The sequence below is a fragment of the Zea mays genome, chromosome 10 (assembly GCF_902167145.1).
Source record: "Zea mays cultivar B73 chromosome 10, Zm-B73-REFERENCE-NAM-5.0, whole genome shotgun sequence".
Taxonomy (NCBI): Eukaryota; Viridiplantae; Streptophyta; class Magnoliopsida; order Poales; family Poaceae; genus Zea; species Zea mays.
Window position 1 is genome coordinate 9,188,548 of NC_050105.1, and position 18,550 is coordinate 9,207,097.

At 45.1% G+C, this 18,550-nt stretch overlaps 1 protein-coding gene across 1 annotated transcript; it reads left to right on the forward strand.

The window, feature by feature from the left end:
* The first annotated feature begins 1,339 nt into the window (after positions 1-1,339).
* On the forward strand, positions 1,340-18,032 carry LOC100304399 (uncharacterized). The gene is made up of 18 exons (NM_001165835.1): positions 1,340-1,451; positions 1,535-1,610; positions 1,691-1,741; positions 3,027-3,118; positions 9,207-9,287; positions 9,379-9,417; positions 9,649-9,744; positions 10,487-10,525; positions 10,609-10,696; positions 10,797-10,861; positions 11,134-11,208; positions 11,461-11,533; positions 12,086-12,177; positions 12,290-12,361; positions 17,202-17,258; positions 17,345-17,393; positions 17,576-17,642; positions 17,729-18,032. Exons 1-18 carry the CDS (start codon positions 1,398-1,400, stop codon positions 17,817-17,819), a joined length of 1,257 nt encoding a protein of 418 aa, NP_001159307.1. The 5' UTR covers positions 1,340-1,397; the 3' UTR covers positions 17,820-18,032.
* Positions 18,033-18,550: the final 518 nt, after the last annotated feature.

The following is an 18,550-nucleotide window of genomic DNA, read 5'->3' on the forward strand; positions in this document are numbered from 1 at the left end:
GACGATGCTATATTAATCTATGAACAAATTCATAACAATGCTCAGGCTACTATTGTTCTTTTAGCATCTCCATACAGGGATGAATACATCAAGGTTAGTGGCTTGGACAATGCCAATGAAATACGGGACACCCTCAAAATCGCTCATGAGAGAAATGACGCCACAATGATCACCAAGATGGATTTGGTGGAAGGCGAGCTGGTGAGGTTCACCATGAAGAGGGGTGAGAAGCCAACTAATACATACAATAGGCTTAAGACCCTGGTGAACAAGATTTGAAGCTATAGAAGTACAAGATGGATGAATCATGACATTGTGCGCCTCATGTTAAGGTCACTTACTGTTATTGATCATCATCTTGTTAATCTTATTTGTGAGAACCCCAGGTATACCAAAATGTCACCCGAAGAAATTTTTGGTAAGTTTGTAAACGGGCGCATGATGGTAAAAGAAGCAAGGTACGTCGACGACGTCGCCAATGGACCTCTTCATTGATACGAGCAACAACCCATTGCACTCAAAGCAACAACCAATAAGGAGACGCTCCCAAACAAGGTGACACAAGTTGAAGCAGTCAGCCTTAACGAGGAAGAAATGACGCTTGTAATCAAGCACTTCAAGACCACTTTGAAGGGACGCAAGGACTATCCCAACAAGAACAAATCATGGGAAAAACGCTCATGATTTAAGTAAGATAAGTATAATCATTTTATTGCTCAATGTCCAGATAATGAAAATGACTAGAATCAAGACAAGAAAGGGAAGAAGCAGAAAAAGTTCTATAGAAAGAAGAAGGATGAGGCGCACATCAATAAGGAAGGGTCATTTTTATGTTTCGAGAGTTGATAAATTGTTGCTAAATATAGGGAGAAAATGATGTTAGATGAAAAGTGACTAAATTTAGGAAGTTAATTTAGAGAACCGTTGGAGAGAAGTTTTTAGGCTAACTACTTAGGAGTCCTTTAGAAAACTACTGGAGTTGCTCTAAAAGACTTGTGATAGCTAAAAGTTGAGAGAATTTATAAAGGCTCCGTTTGGATGTAGACATGAAGAGCCATAGAATTGAAATTGATCTAATATCAAGTCTACCTCTGTATTGAAATAGACCTCAATTCTGTGCAAATCAGAGGGTGACCCTCGGAATTGACGGTGTGTGCTATGTGCTGCAATTCCACCTCGATATTGACGTACAATTTACACCGTCGAATTCCGGTGCCAACCAAACAGCGGTATTCGTGTAGATAAATGCCAATTCCGAATTGCACGCCGCAACAGTGACATCCAAACCGTGCCATTTTTTCGAGCGGCTTGAGCCACAACAGCCCCACTCTGTCTGAGTGTCTGTGCCTGCCTGTGCAAAGTAGGGTTTCCACCGGGACACAGGCCGCCTCCATCCCATGGCGCGCGCCGCCGCCTCCAGGCTCGCCGCCGTGGCGAACTCTTCCTCTACGGTGAGCTTCCTCATCTCACATCCCTCATTTGTCCTCCATACAATCCCGAATTCCACTGCTTACCTCTTCATCTCCGTTGCCAGCGCGAGTTGTTCGCCCGCCACCTCGCCGCCGCTGCCGCCTCGGCGTGGACCGCACCGCCGCGTCTGCCTGAACCAGGTAAGTCGCCTTCTTTTTTTTCATGCTTTTCGAATGTATTGACCGCGTAGGCCTGTGTTGCTTATCGGTGAATTGGACAGGGAGGGAGCGGCGGAGCCCGGGCTGGTGGTGTCCGAGCAGGTCGTTTCATGGTTAGTACTTCGGCCAAATTGATAACCATAGTGTAATTCCACGTTTCCATTTGACCATACACAGTGGTTCATCTTGTGAAATTAGTTGTTGTTTGGTTTATTGCTACAGTAGGCCTCATAGTTGTTAAAACCTAATGTTATCCTGTAGCGACAATTGAAACCAAGACCTCATGTTCTGGTTAATATTAGGTCTATCTTTCTGCTTTCTATCCGGGGTGCCTTCATTTTTTTTACCTTTTGTGCACAACTCCATTATAATCATATATTTAAACCATCTGATTCGTTTAAGAGCTATCATCCCAGGTGACTTTGGCCTTCTGATCCTGACTTGCATTTGAGTTATAAGAAAACAATTGCACGTTTAGCAGAGCTTTTGTGAATACCAAGGGACACTTCTTTCTATGTTTTCTGCTTTAACACTAAAACAAGAATAGACCCAGTGCCGTAGGCTTCCACATGTATAGAGTCTGGGTAAGGTATAAACCAAGGCAAGCATTCCCCCGCAATGTGGAGAGACTGCTTCGAATCCACGACCTGGTGGCTCAGTGAGACAGTTCTTACCACTGCACTACTTTAACACTATAAATGAAAAACGAAACGAGAATATTATTTTCCTTAGAACAATAATAGCCTCTTTCTCTCTGAAAAGAGAGAACACAATTGTTATTTTTCATGCGTAAATTCGACTGCAGCTTTTAAGGACCAAGACTGCTTGGCTAATACTTAACTGAGATTGTTATGAAATTATTTAAGATTGTCCCAAAACCACAAATTTAAATGATTTAATGCATCTACAACAGCAGCAGCAAACCTTTTATTCCCAATTAAGTTGTGGTAGCCTGGTAGGCTATAGATACCCAATTTGAGGTACTCATAAAAAAGGAGGTGCCAAGATAAATCAACATGATTGACTTCAGCAGTTACTGATATTTTTTTCTTTGCTCTTACTTTTTTTTGCAAAGTACAACCTAGATTCCTAGAGTACCTTATACCTGAATAATATTAAGGAAAATAATAACCAACACAGGAGAGATCATGTCAGAAAAGAAAATTAAATCAAATTTGACGAAGCCTTCACCTCCACCGCAACCATCACAACACTGTGTCCCTCATCACCGTCGATGCTATCACTGGTACAAAACGAATAAAAAGAGACCGCAAAGTGCTCTAAGTTGGCACTTAGTGTTGCTTCTTACTACCTTTTTTCCAAGTTTCAAATATGCTCCTTATTAACAGGGATACATTACTGCCTGTAATTAAAACTTCTATGTTTCTGTGATGTTAGCCACAAGGCGGGTGTATACAAGGGATTACTATGATGTGCTTGGAGTAAGCAAGGATGCTTCTGCACCGGATATAAAGAAGGCATATTATGCGGTATGGACTTTTTACTCATCATAGTTAGGATGTGCACCTTCTTTAAGAAACAAAGTTAGGATCTATTGCCTATTGATTGGCCACTGTTAAACTTCTGGGGGGAACATATTTGAATATTCCTTATTCCCTCAATGTTACTGTAGTAGTGTTGAACAGGGACTAGTCCAAGTGAATTTGGCATGTTGTTTGATTTGCACCCATATCTTTGTTTGCACTGCCATGCAGATACCTGATAGCTTGTTTCTAGTTGCTGTATACGCTTGTCAATTCTACATTTGAAGCACAGGCTCCAGACTTGTTTTGGCTGCTATCCCACTCCTGCTATTCTAGTGCCTGATAGCTGAACCAGGGGCAAACTTGATGTGAACCCCATCAAGGCCTTAGTCCTCAACTATAGTGGATCTCATTTTCAGGCCTCAACTGCGAAATTAATTTGAACTAGATGTTTAATCATAAAAACAGTACAAATTATCCCATTGTTCCAGTGCAGCCTTGGTACTGTGGTGACTTAATCATCGGTAAGTTTATGCTGGTGGTGCTTCAATCGTCAAGTTCTATTTATTTGTAGCTCCTTTTTCTTCCTAATATTTTGTCCCCTCTCTTCTCTCTTTTGTACCCCACACTGCTAGGGGATGACTTGGACCTTCCTCCAGGTGCTGAGCTCGGGCTGATTACTTCCTCTAATGATGGCCTGGGCATGCTCTTTGGCTCTTCGTCTCCTTTCTGTTTGATCTCAAAACAGGCCCTTAGTTTGAGAAGGTTTACTAGAGATAAGTTAGTTGGCTTGATTGAATTGTCAAGCAGCTGACCTATATATATGAGGGCCATGTCATGTGGGGTCTCTCCTATACGCGCAGGAGGCGCACCAGGGATGTTAGGCGTGCGGCCGAGAGGGCTGCAGCGCGCCCACCGGCCCTGCAACAGGAAGGCCGGAATTCTAGTGGATAAGATAGGCAATAGAATTAGTTGAGGATCCACAAAATTAGGAGGGAATTCTAGTGGATAAGATAGGCACTAGAATTAGTTGAGGATCCACAAAATTAGGAGGTTTGTTGCATGCGGCAGGCTATTAAAGCCTTGTACTGGGCGCTGATCAGGATATTAAGAAATAACACAGCTATCTTCTTCCTCCTCCCTACCAATTCCCAAGCCTTCGGAAGAGGGGTAAAACCTCACCGGAGAAGACGGACCGAGGCTACAACCTGCGTAGCCGAGGGCCTCCTACTCTAGACACTAAGGCCCTTGACAACCTGGTATCACGGTCACGTCGATCCAACTCTTCCAGTTCATCCGCTGCATCCACTGCTGCTTTTCCATCTGCCGCACCCACCACAGCCGCCAGCCCTACTTCATCCCCCACCTCTGCCTCGTCCCAAACCAGCGCCATGGCCGAGCCAACAATTGCCGACCTGGCCAAACTGATTGAAGGCCTCACCGGCAAGATCAACACCCTGCAGTCCGATATGGACACGATGAAGAAGAACAAGGCGCCGTCCTCACACGCCTCAGCGCCGGTGGGTGGCTCTGATGGGCAACACCACACCGATCGACCTCCTCGATTCCAGAAGATGGATTTCCCCCGCTACGATGGCAAATCCGACCCGCTCGTGTTCATCAATCGATGCGAGTCGTTCTTCCACCAACAGCGGATCATGGAGGAGGAAAAGGTGTGGATGGCATCCTACAATTTGGAGGACAACGCCCAACTCTGGTACATGCAGGTCCAGGGAGACGAGGGCGTTCCGACGTGGAGGCGTTTCAAAGAGCTCCTCAACCTCCGCTATGGGCCGCCGCTGCAATCAGCCCCGCTGTTTGAGCTCGCTGAATGTCGGCGCACGGGCACGGTCGAGGAATACCAAGACCGTTTTCAGGCGCTCCTGCCTCGCGCCGGTCCGTTGGAAGAGGCCCAGCGCGTTCAACTCTTCACCGGGGGGCTGCTGCCGCCGATCAGCAACCAAGTCCGCCTCCACAACCCTCAAACCCTCGCGGTGGCCATGAGTTTGGCGCGGGAGGTGGAGGTCATGGAGAAGGAGCGCCTGCTGTCTACACCTGCGGCTGCACCAACCAGGGGCGTGCCTCGTACCCTTCCTGCTCCAGGACCGCCGCCGCCACCGTCCCAGGTCGGGCGGTCTGTCTTCCCAGCCCCTCCCATCGGAGCGGCTCCAGCACGTCTCGAGGGCCAGCCAATCAAGCGGCTGTCCACCGAGGAGCAGGCGGAACGACGTCGTCTGGGGCTTTGCTATAATTGCAATGAGAAGTATTCCCGGGGTCACAACCGGGTGTGTCGCCGCATCTTCTTCGTCGACGGCATCACCATCTCCGACGACGAAGAGGCGGCTGTCGCGGCCGGGGCAGACCCAGATGCTGCAGCTCCGGTTTTCTCTTTGCAGGCAGTGGCAGGCGTCCCCATCTGCGACACCATGCAAGTCAAGGTGGACCTGGGTGCCGCGACGCTGGTGGCTCTCCTGGACACGGGGTCCACCCACAATTTCATTGGGGAGGAAGCCGCGCGCCGCTCGGGTCTGATCGTCCAGCCTCGTCCGCGCCTGACAGCCACAGTGGCCAACGGGGAGCGCATCCTATGCCCCGGGGTCATTCGGCAGGCGCCGCTCATCATCGCCGGTGAGAAGTTTCTCGTCGATCTCTTCGTCATGCCTCTCGCCGGCTATGATCTGGTCCTGGGGACGCAGTGGCTCGTCACCCTGGGCCGGGTGGTGTGGGACTTCACGGCGCGCACCATGTCGTTCACACGACAGGGCCGGGCGGTCTGCTGGACCGACGTGGCTACCGTCCGGGCTCCACGCCTCGCAGTGACTGCGGCCAGCGACTCCCTCCTCGACGGGCTGCTCGGTACGTTTACCGACGTCTTCGCCGCTCCGACGGGGCTACCACCGGTGCGTGGTCGCGACCACGCCATCGTCCTCAAGCCGGGTGCAGCGCCGGTGGCTGTCCGTCCCTACCGATACCCGGCGGCACACAAGGACGAGCTGGAGCGGCAGTGCGCCGAGATGATGGGTCAAGGCATCGTTCGCCGGAGCGACTCGGCGTTCTCGTCGCCAGTCATCCTCATCAAGAAGCAAGACGGCTCCTGGAGGTTCTGCGTCGACTACAGGGCGCTGAACGCGCTCACCGTCAAGGACGCCTTTCCAATTCCCGTCGTCGACGAGCTGCTGGACGAGCTCAACGGCGCCCGTTTCTTCACTAAATTGGACCTGCGATCAGGGTACCATCAGGTGCGCATGAAGACGGCAGATATTCACAAGACGGCCTTTCGAACCCACGACGGCCTCTACGAGTTCCTCGTCATGCCGTTCGGCCTTTGCAACGCGCCGGCGACGTTCCAGGCCCTCATGAACGACGTCCTCCGGCCCTTCCTCCGTCGGTTTGTTCTAGTATTTTTTGACGACATCCTGATATACAGTTCTTCATGGGCCGACCACCTGCGCCACATTCGTGCGGTGCTGACGGTGCTGCAGCAGCACCAACTCTTCGTCAAGCAGTCCAAATGCGCATTTGCCGTGCCATCGGTGGCATACTTGGGCCATGTCATCTCGGCGTCCGGCGTGGCCATGGATCCAGCCAAGGTGGAGGCCGTCCAGGGCTGGCCACAGCCCCGTTCGGCGCGGGCGGTCAGGGGATTCTTGGGCCTTGCGGGGTACTACCGCAAGTTCGTCCACAACTACGGCGTCATCGCGGCTCCCCTGACGGCGCTCCTCAAGAAAGAAGGCTTCTCTTGGACGGAGGAGGCAACTGCAGCGTTTGCAGCGCTAAAGGCAGCGGTTACATCGGCGCCGGTCCTCGCGCTGCCGGACTTCACCAAGCCGTTCATCGTCGAGTGCGACGCGTCGACCCATGGCTTTGGGGCGGTGCTGATCCAGGACAGCCACCCTATCGCTTTCTTCAGCCGGCCCGTGGCGCCCAGGCACCGCTCACTCGCTGCATACGAGCGGGAGCTCATCGGACTTGTCCACGCTGTCCGTCACTGGCAACCGTATCTATGGGGGCGTCGGTTCATCGTCCGCACCGACCACTATAGCTTGAAGTTCCTCCTCGACCAGCGGCTAGCTACCATCCCTCAACATCATTGGGTGGGAAAGCTGCTGGGGTTTGATTTCGGTGTCGAGTACAAGCCGGGCGCCCAGAACGCGGTGGCGGACGCCCTGTCACGTCGAGACACGCCGGATGGAGCGGTGCTCGCCATATCGGCGCCTCGCTTCGACTACATTGCCAGGCTGCGGCTGGAACAGGCCGGCCATCCGGCTGTGGTCGCCCTCAAGGACGAGTTGTCAGCAGGATCGCGCGGCGCACCCTGGGGCATTGTCGACGGGCTGCTCACCTACGACAGCCGTATCTTCGTTCCGCCGGCGTCACCGCTCCTACAGGAGATCCTGGCTGCTGTCCATGAGGACGGCCACGAGGGCGTGCAGCGCACCCTCCATCGCCTTCGCCGAGACTTCCACTTTCCCGACATGCGCCGCGTGGTGCAGGAGTTCGTCCGCGCATGCTCGACTTGCCAGCGCTTGGGATGTAAGGGGCCGGTATGCATGCCCTGGGTTAGTACCACCTCGCCTAGCCAAGGGGGCCGTGTTGCACTTATAAGGGCGGGCCTCCCTCCTCTCTCAGCCTAGGTTTTGAGAGCGAGGTGCCCGTCTGAATAGGCTGCGCACGAGCGCATGAACGTCCGACGCTGGCGATGGTGGGCTTTAGGCGGACTGGCCCAGTGGGTGCGTTACAATTGGTATCGGAGCCCACATTGCCGCTGCTGCCTGGGAGAGCTTTGGGCCTCTTAGGGGGGTGGGATGTAAGGGGCCGGTATGCATGCCCTGGGTTAGTACCACCTCGCCTAGCCAAGGGGGCCGTGTTGCACTTATAAGGGCGGGCCTCCCTCCTCTCTCAGCCTAGGTTTTGAGAGCGAGGTGCCCGTCTGAATAGGCTGCGCACGAGCGCATGAACGTCCGACGCTGGCGATGGTGGGCTTTAGGCGGACTGGCCCAGTGGGTGCGTTACAGGCCAGCTAGTCAGCTCATCTGAGAGATCAAGCACTAGATTAATTTAGCCACCTTAAGCTCTGTCAGAGCCTCCTCCACGTCTTGCATTTTTTCTCTTAATTCATATCTTCTGTTGCTATCATCTCTCTCCAGATCCAAGGCACTTTACCCCACTTCACTTCTCTCGTATTGCTTCTTCTACCTCCTGTAATCTCTTCAAGTTCTCTTCTGCTCTTATTTGCTTCAATTGCTTTGTGCTGCTTTTCTGCTACTTCTTCCTTCTCTGTTCTGTACTTCTTACGCTCTTTGGTTTGCCCCTGACAGTATCTATTATACTCTTCCCTGTATAGTCCACTACATAGTCTAATACTGATTAACTATGTATCACCGACATGGGATACAGGTAATGGCGATATGGGATTTTGAAAAACAACACTATGGTAATGTGGAGAAAGTATTGGATACAAGTACGACTACATCAATTGAAGTATTAGCGATACATGAATGATTACCCTCTCCATTGAGCAACTGTCACAAGACCTATCTGACTACCTGGTTCATTCATGTTATTCTTTTGCAGTTTTGCTCATCTCATTTTGCCTCTGTGATACCTACAACTAGTTGGTTAGGCACTTGCACACCTGAATCAGTTCCCCTGCAGCTGACTGCATGGTACACTTGTCCCTTACGCACCATCCTAATCATGTTTTGAATTTCAAAACTAATGTAGAGGAAAACATAAACTAAAACTCTGTTGAACTTGTCAAGACTTAAGATGATCCGCTTCCCCTGTATGGGTAATCAGAAACAAAATTTTCAATGGAAAAGATGACATTTGAATGATAAGATGGACAGATAACTCAGGAATCGGGTGGAATAGGCCAAAGTCAGCCAACTTGGTTTACACAATTAGGAATTTACTTCCATCCCAACCCAGATTGTGGCTTGGATCCATTTGGCCCTGTTTCTCTTGCATGCCTACTGTACCATTCTCTCCGTATTGTATTTTCCATTTGTGCTCCCATCGATCTGTTTCTTCTACTTATTCTTGTTATCTGCTAATTCATTTGGTTTTAACAAAATTTATCATTCTTCTCCAGCTCGCAAAGAAGTTCCATCCTGATACTAATAAAGATGCTGATGCAGAAAAAACATTTCAAGAAGTTAACCGTGCCTATGAGGTGTGAGGTTCTTGCAGAAAATGTAGTTACCTTTCATGAAGCATAGCACACAATTTTCCCTAAATGTTGATATTATCTGTACATTTTTCAGGTTTTGAAGGACAATGACAAGCGTGAAATATATGATCAGGTTATTAACATTTCTCTTTCCAATGAAACAAAAATTGTGATGTTATTGGAATAGTCACGTAGAGACAGATTATTTAAATTGCTAATGCCGAACCCAGCTGGCCAGCTTGTGTTTTTTGTGTTAATCCACCTTGCTTAGCTTGTGGTAGCATTAAATTTCAATGGTTCATAAAACTTTACCATTATAGGAAAATATTTTATTCTTACTATAACATGTTTATGTAATTGGCAGCTTGGACCAGAAGCATACGAGCGTCAAGCGTCAGGTGGTGACCCTGGAGGGCCGGGTTTTCCTCGGGGTAACCCATTTGGTGACATCTTTGGTGATGTAAGAACCATTGCCTTTGTGGTTTTATTTAATGTATCATAAAATGCCCTAAATAGATCTATATTGTTTTTTATACACCTGCCATTTGGTAAGGTTATGCATGAGATCTATAATCCACAATTTAAATATGTGATATTTCTTCTCAATTATTTTGTATGCTTTGCAAAAAATATGCATGCGAAAACAATAAATTATTGGCAGGACGCCATGAAAAATCATGTTATAAGGCTGTAAAAGTTTATCGAGTTATACTATTTGTTCTCTTCATTATTAGGCCTTTATCTTTGTTGTAACGTATAACAACAACAACAAAGCCACAATCTGGGTTGGGATAAGTTGTTTTCCAAGCAAGTTGGTGTAAGCTAGAGTTAAAAACCCAACATAACTCACAACTAAGGTTTGGTCACATGGATAGTTGTTTTCCGTGCACTCCTATTCAAAGTTAAATCTTTGGGTATACCCTATTCTTTCAAGTCTCCTTTTACGGTCTCTTCCCATGTCAACTTTGGTATTCTTCTTCCTCGCTTTTCATACCAGGCGACAAGCTAAACATGATATGGAATAGTACCTTTTCAGTATTTATCAAATTTATCTGCTTGCTATTCAACTCTTTTTATGTGTATAGTTTCATTCCTCGCAATATGTATTTAGCTATATATTATTGTTATACATACATCATTTTTGAGAGCATGGCTTAGCACACTTTTATTGTTATACATACATACCTTTGTTATGTCAACAGATCTTTGATAATGCATACAGAGGTGGCCAAGATGTCAAGGTTAGTTGATTTTCACTACAGCTGTTTGCTTTTAATCGAGCATATTAATTCAATGCCTACTTTCTTTATTCCCTGAACTGTAGGTTTCTGTTGAACTATCATTCATGGAAGCTGTCCAAGGTTGCAGAAAAACCATTACGTACGAAGCTGATACTTTTTGTGGAACTTGCAGTATGTGATGTTGCTTGTATATTTAATTATTTATTCCGTCGACAACCTTCCCCATTTGTGGTTTGTTGTATGTCCTGAGCTTTTAATTTATTTGTTGCAGATGGAAGTGGCGTCCCCCCTGGAACTGTGCCTAAAACATGTAAAACATGTAAAGGCTCTGGCGCGGTATGTTTGAATGTATCCTTTGGCAACATATTTTCCACGGCATGTTTCTAACAGGCAACAAACTCCACTAAATTGTAGACATCATTTCAGCAAGTTGATTTTCTTTGCAAATACCTGTTGTTTTGGTTATTTAAAGCAATAGTTTCACCAAACACACTGTGACAGAAAACATTAATTGTTTCCTTGTTCTGTCTTGTTCTTGGAGCTTCGAAGACAACTTACATTGGATAAGAGGGACTACTCTGACCTTCAAAATCTTGTCATGAATGCAGATATACATGCAGAAGGGTATATTTACTGTCGAATGTACTTGCTCCCTGTGCAATGGGAGCGGGAAAATTGTCAAGGTGCAGTTTTCTGTTTCAAAATAGCATATTCTTGTTAATTTTGTTATTTTTCTGACGTTACATTCCACAGTAAGTTGAAGATAAGATCCAATTAATCAATCATCATTGGTTATGGTCGTTCCATTGAGTGCACTTAGTTCTTTAGGGGGTGGGGTCTGCCAGCATTTTATAGAATATCTATACGGTTTATCACCGGTGATGATTTTTCGTTCTTGGCTTAACTTTTTTGCTTTTCAAAATATTGATTTGTAGAGTTTTTGCAAGACTTGCAAAGGAGAACAGGTAGTGAAGGGGAAAACGTCAGTCAAGCTAGATATAGCCGCAGGTAAGGAGGAATTTTCTTTACTGATATATGTGTATGCTTGACATGAACTCCATCCCAAATTATAGGTTCTTTTGGATTTTCTAGGTACATAGCTTGCACCTAGATATACACTGTTCCAAACTGACCTATAATTTGGAACGGAAGTAATACATCTTATTACACAATCCTGAATTTTCTGTTCAAATGCAAAACATAAGTGTATTTCTTTCTTTTTACTGGTGATTTGAATGCTGTGAATTCTCCTGCATAGTTCGAGAATTTATTTTGAATGCTGTGAAGTGTAAACTTGTGGTTTTACAAGCATTTCCAACTGGTGTACTTGTTATAATAACTCAGGCACCACTTTCCTTGCACTGCTAAGTTAAGAACGTTAATATTCAAGCCAAATCGTTTAGCTGTCCTAGAGCCATATTATAAAATATGGTTCTACTGAATCATTTTGCATTTCTGCCTGTTCTGTTACATTTGACCCTTTCCTACTATCATGCAATCTTAAGTGCCTATTGCGGACAGGACTTTGTGTACATTATAATTGAAGCGTTTTTTCTTCAGGAAGTGACGATAATGACATCATGAAGGTTTTTGGTAAGGGTGGTGCAGATGTTGACCGAAATAAGCCTGGTGACCTTTATGTTACTATCAAGGTTTAATTTCTGAAATGCTGTGAATGCTCCTACTCGTGCCCTAAGTTTAGTCAGTACTATGCAAGGTCTCATGGAAGTATAAAACGAAATTCACTTTCATTTCCTATTACAGGTCAGAGAGGACCCTACTTTTCGAAGAGAAGGCATCCATGTGCATGTTGATTCTGTTTTAAGCATTGCTCAGGTCAGTCTTCTTTTTTCCGTTTCGGTTCATCTTCTATCAAAGTACATGCCCATGCTATGCCATTTTCATCTTCGTTTCCCTTAAACTGCAAACACACATTTTCATCTTACTAGCAGCACATTTTTAGCAATCCTGCATTCTTTTGTATGATCACATAGTTTGTGATGGAGGTATCCTGTTCTGAGGTAAGATTTAACTACCACTAGAACATAAGGCGCCCTATCAGACAGAGCTTGTAAAAACTGTTGGCTTCTGTATATAGATTTGAGCGTATGGCTATTAAGAAATACATTAGGCTTTAGAAATGCATGCAGCGATGAGTTTACATCATGCTTTAATTCTTATGCAGCAAAATAAATTACAAAACAAAGTGTGATCTACAGGTACCTGTAAGCCTGCTATCTGCTACGTGAACAAGCAACAATGTGCTCATCCTTCTAGGCAACTGCTAGTAGAATGGAAAACATATGAATGTTTTATTGAACATATTGATAGCAAAGTGGAGCAATAAAATAAGCAAAACTCTGGCCTTTAATGCAGACTCCATTACACAGATGATCCACCTAGTTGCTGCTTCTGAACTTCTCGCACCCAACTGAAAAAACATTGTTCAACATAGGCAAAAATAAATCTTACTATCACAAACCAAGCAGAGCAATACAAGCTGCCCAATGAAACGAGTAGTCCGACTCCTTACCTTAGGTTGATCATAATGCTTGCTTCCAATCATTATGATATTTTGAAGAAAAATAATTGAACAAAATGTCAGAGAAGTTCCAATCAGTACATGAATAAAGACATTACTTAATTACTTACCAAGGTGAAGAAATTGATCACAATACAATCCCCACTGATGATTGGGCCGTTTCCAAAAAAACTTCTTCCACAGAAGAAATTGATCACAAAAAAAATCCCCACCGATGATTGATTAAATGCATAGTGGACATGTTCTCATCTGCGGCAACCTCCGCCGCCCTCATCATTTCATTCATAGCAGCCCTCCTGGAATCAGACGACTGCTGCAACCTTCCAAGATGCTCCTTCAGATCCCTGTGCATAGTTCACCACAGGCAATCAGATTTACCACAGACGCCAATGCTACATCGAGTAGTAAACACAGAGATGGTATGTATGCAAACAAAAGAGGAGGGGGGCAAGGCAAATATATCGTTTTATTCAACCTATAGGAACTGTTAGTATATGTAGGGGAAATAACACTAAGACCTTTAATTCTATAACAGATGATGTGCAGCAAAATAGAACCACTGGGATGACGCTCCAGTGAGAAAAAATACAAGAAAAAATAATAGCATAGTAGATCCAAACATCCATGAAGAAATAATTTATAGAACTCACAAATGTAAATGAGTGTACCTATACCATCAGTCTGAAAGATCCTGTGAAAGGCAAGGCTAATGCTTGGATAAGCCTCTCGATTGACAGTCAAGTGATCCTGCCAGAACGTCAAATGTTCCGAGTTCGACCGCTTGGGTTGGAATAATCTGGAGCATGTTGATTGTATTCCCTGCCCAAATTTCTTGCCCCCCTTTTCATTGGATGATCACCACCAAACTACGAAAAATATGCCTAGATCCTACTTCTACAATCATTCTTGTCCTGAAATTAGTACATGACTATTGTTTTTTTTGCTTTACTTATGAAACTATTCAGCTAACAACATTAGTTGAATTACATGTTTCAACACCATGGTCGAAATAAACTTGCATAATTTTTAAAAGTAACATATTTTGCTGCGCACAAAACAAACTAATATATTTATACACGACAAGAAACTCCTCCCTTTTCAATGGTACTCCTTCATCCTGAAATAACTGAAGCATTCCAACTTGTCACAAATTATAAAGGATTGTAGGTTTATTTATTAACTCCCCCTCCTCACCTATCAATGCCCCCAGGCCCCAATCACATGCGCACCTGCCACTAATGCCTCCTGTCAACCCAATCACAAAGCCAAAAATAGGTAACGCAATATCTCCCTATGATTAAGGAGGATGCATGTGTCATTTCTTTTACCCCATATTTTGTCCTAGAACTCCCAGCATATCTTATATTTCAGGATAGAGACTGCATGGTGGAGAAAGAGTTGTTTTCGAAAGTGGATGTATTAGTTAGGGGCCCAATATCAGAAAAAATCTGTATTTTTGTGAAATATGATATCACCTGCAGAGAGAAAAAACACACATAGAGAAATCTGTGGGGCGTTGCTCTGGAGAAACTAAGCAATCTGTGAACCATTGGTATATGTCATATTTCAGAACACAACATATTTCAGTGCTTTGGCATTGTATGGTTGTCAATGTACCGAAAGCTTACAGAGTCAGATGGTTCAAGTTACAAAGTACATTTAATAATCCTTATGTCTCTCAATAGTGTAACGAATTAGGAAACACATTATATAATCCATCGTATAAACAAAAATCATTTCAGTATTTATTGAAGACGCCATATCTAAACATTATAGTGTAAATTACAAGTTTTTGAGGTAAGCCATGTACATTCAACTATGTGCTTCTGTAGGGCAACACAAACTACCGCATCATATAGCCCAAATGTCGGTTTCACAACAAGTCAATGCTTACAAAAACGGAGGAAAAATTCTCGCTTGATCAAACACAGTTTGCATATTAACACTTTAGCAGCAAAATGACTTGCTGTCTTGCCCTTGTGACAAAACATAAGAATCAGAAACTCTGAGATGAATCATCGCGCCATAAACCTAAAATTAAACCACACAATCACTTGGGGTAAGCACAGTATGCCAGTTTCGATTAGTTCAGAAGAAAAGTAATTGGCCAAAATCTAAAGTCCTGTCCCTTTCATTGCCCCAGAAACATGGGAACAACATAAAATCAGGTGGAGATTTCCTTACCCTTATGGCCCTTCCGATGTCCGGCAGCCTGATGCCGATGGCCTCTGTAACCTTGGCGTTGTCGAGGCTATCATTCGGTGACAACCTACAAAAGAAATTGGTGTGTTTGGTATAGTGTTTCAGTAATGGAACCTTTGTAATTCTGAATTCACATATTCATATGATCGTAAATTCTTTCCAGATTATCTTCAGCAGATCTACCAATCTATTTGAAATCACAACATTGCAATCCAAATACCACTCCACAAATCTCCAAAACCACTGCACCAAGCCACCCCCACAATGCTGGCTAGATCACAGCACCACCTGGAGAAGGCCAGCCACGCCTAAGAAATCCAATACAGTAACGGCCAAAACCACCCAAATCCCAAACCAAGAACCCACTGGTAACCAAATCTGGCAGCAATTCAGCTCGATCCGAGCACGCCATACGCCGACGACTCAAACACGATTCCGTGCAGCCCACGGGCACCAGCGATTGTGCGAAACTGAGCAGCGGGATGTAGGCGCAAGCAATACGAGCGGGAGGGGTGGGAGGGGGGAGGAGGCATGAACCTTGCGAACATAGCCGTACTCGCTCTTCATCTCGTAGCCCTCAAAGCTGGCGACACGGTGGTTGTACGCCACGGCCACCGGCAGCGAGAGGCGTCGGCCTAGGTTGGACTGCGCGCCGTCTTATAGTGATCTAGTCTGGGAGGGGTAGCGGACAGGAGCGATGGGGAGGAGGGATACACATGCAAGGTGCATCGGCGCGGAAGACGGTGTCAGCGGTCGTCGCCATCGAGGGAAGAAGCAAGCGTCCTACTTTGGGCAGCGCGAGGAAGGAGAGGGGGGAGGCGTGCTAGCAGCGACAGAGCGGGGAGGAAGAGGGCAGCCACAGGCCAGAGCGAGCGTAGCCCCCCATGGCATCTGGCCTTCCCTCCTTACGGCGCCCATGGGACAAGAAACCACTCACAGAAAATGGAAACATGGGTCCACATGTCGATGAGCGGGAGGCAGAAGCCCCGCCAAACGAGGAGACGGCTCCAAAAGTCGTGTAGGTTTTGTATGATCACATAGTTTGTGATGGAGGTATCCTGATCTGAGGTAAGATTTAGCTACCATAAGACATCTTTTCTGGAGAGAGAAATTGAGAAAAGATATGCAGTCAGAGTGAACAAGGTGCTTGGATGCATCTTGCTTTCCTGACCCCATCCATCAAATCCAAGAAATTACCTCCCACACCTGAGAAATATGTTTCTGCACATATGTTTGGTTTCCTCCTCTTCTCTCCATCTGTCCCCTCACTTTCGCCTCAATCTGAATTCTCGATTCAGATGTTCTCTGGCGCCAACTGGTTAGATCTGCTATCTGACCCACTGGCCTTATCAAATCTTGAAAGTCTCGTGAATTGGATGTCAATTTTCAGAATTTCTTGTTTTGCACCTGCTCTGCTCAAGCCTCCCCTGACTCTTCTGAATGCTATATCAGTGTATCACATCATCACTCTTGATCTGTAGTGATCACTGTATATATGTTGACGTTAAATGGGCATATTACTGGGGCAACATGTGAGTAGGGTGACAGCAAGTGCAAGTAGACAGGGCCAGACATGCCCAGGCAGGGTGTAGGACACTGATGGACAAACTCACAAGCACCGGGTATGACAATGGTGAGTGTGCACTAGTCCAGATCACTGTGGTGGAAGGAACGAGCATGTAGGCCTGCTGGTCAGAGGTTTGTATCCATATATAGGGCAAGGTGTGATGGTGATAGGTGGGTGTGGGTGTGAATTGCGATCCTACTTCAACGGTGGCAGGCTGCCCTGATTGTGCGCACATATGCATGCAATGACAATGTTCTTGAGTGCGGACTTTGGTGCACTCTTTGGATTATTGTTGTCTAAAGTATCCTTTCCTTAGATGATGAGAAGCTCTAAATTCTAAATTAGTAAAACTGCTTCGTTTACAGGCTGTCCTAGGTGGAACTGTCACGGTACCAACCCTCACTGGAAATGTTACAGTCAAGGTATGCATTCTTCACTCTTCTGAATTTTCAAATTCTTGTTGCATGATTTCTTAAAGGTTACCTTGCTTGTCGTATTATTTGTCCAGGTTCGTCAAGGTACCCAACCTGGAGAGAAGGTCGTCCTCCGGGGCAAAGGTCGGTTACTAGAGTTACAACAAAACCCTTTTTTAATGGATTCTTTGATTAGTTCAGCATTCACTCTGGCCTTTTGCCCCTTGATAACTGGTGAAAGAGAAGATATTGGACAGTAAATATTAGTTTTTCTATTCTTTTGTTGAATTGATAGTATTGTAATTAACATTTTATATACTTTTCAGGAATAAAAGCGAGGAACTCGCCAGTGTTTGGGAATCAGTATGTACACTTCAATATCAGGGTTCCGACGTATGCCTCTTCACCTGCAGCAGATCTTCATTTCTATTTTATTATTCAAAGAATTGAGGTAATCACGATGATTTTCCTGTTTCCAGGGATGTGACGCAAAGGCAGAGGGAGCTGATAGATGAGTTCGATAAAGAGGAGTGCGCAGACCGGGAAAGACCTGCGGTTGCCTCCGGATGAAGTTTTTGGTTCAACCATTAATTAGTTTTAGCACCACACTAGTTTGATGCCCTCAATTTCTCCAACCCGCCATAAGGTGCTGTAGGCACCAAAAGCTTATTGTAACATTTGAATCTTATATAGCATCTACCCAGTGTGTAACGTATACATTACGCGCTAAATTATTGTACCATTTTCGATTTTTAAACAGAAAAGATAGCGGGGGTTGTCTTCACTCTTCAGTAACATTCTTTTGGGGGTGTGGTTGTGTGCCAAGAATGAAGAGAGGGGATATTGGCAGGAGAAAGTGTTTTTGAATTTAATACGAATGTCATGGTACCAATTTTGTGTCATCAAAATTATGTATCACTAGAGTAGCTGTTATTAAAGGCAATCCTAACAACGAAATAACCATTATAATTTCAACGGAGAGATTACCCTCTGACATTCAGTCGGTCGAGTATATGTGTATATGTGGTGTACTGTTTTATAAATGTATAGGCAAAAATGATCTAACCAGTATAATCAAACTATCAAAAGTTATAAATTTTCTGGAAGAAATTATATATTTTTAAAAAATAGATATACCTTATTATTTACTCTATTAATATATTAAAGTTAAATTTAAATTTATTATAGGTAAATATATATAAACATTTCTAATATTTTTTAATTCTACATATTTATATATTTTTTCATTTTTTATAGAATAGATTAGAACTTGAAATTGGCAAAGCGGGCTGCAAAATGCG

Bases quoted from the DNA above. Each gene is read 5' to 3' on its own strand.
- LOC100304399 (NM_001165835.1), top strand. From the start codon at position 1,398: ATGGCGCGCGCCGCCGCCTCCAGGCTCGCCGCCGTGGCGAACTCTTCC. The intron at 3,119-9,206 runs GTATGGACTTTT...ATTCTTCTCCAG, and splicing joins TAAAGAAGGCATATTATGCG to CTCGCAAAGAAGTTCCATCC. The intron at 10,697-10,796 runs GTATGTGATGTT...TATTTGTTGCAG, and splicing joins TACTTTTTGTGGAACTTGCA to ATGGAAGTGGCGTCCCCCCT.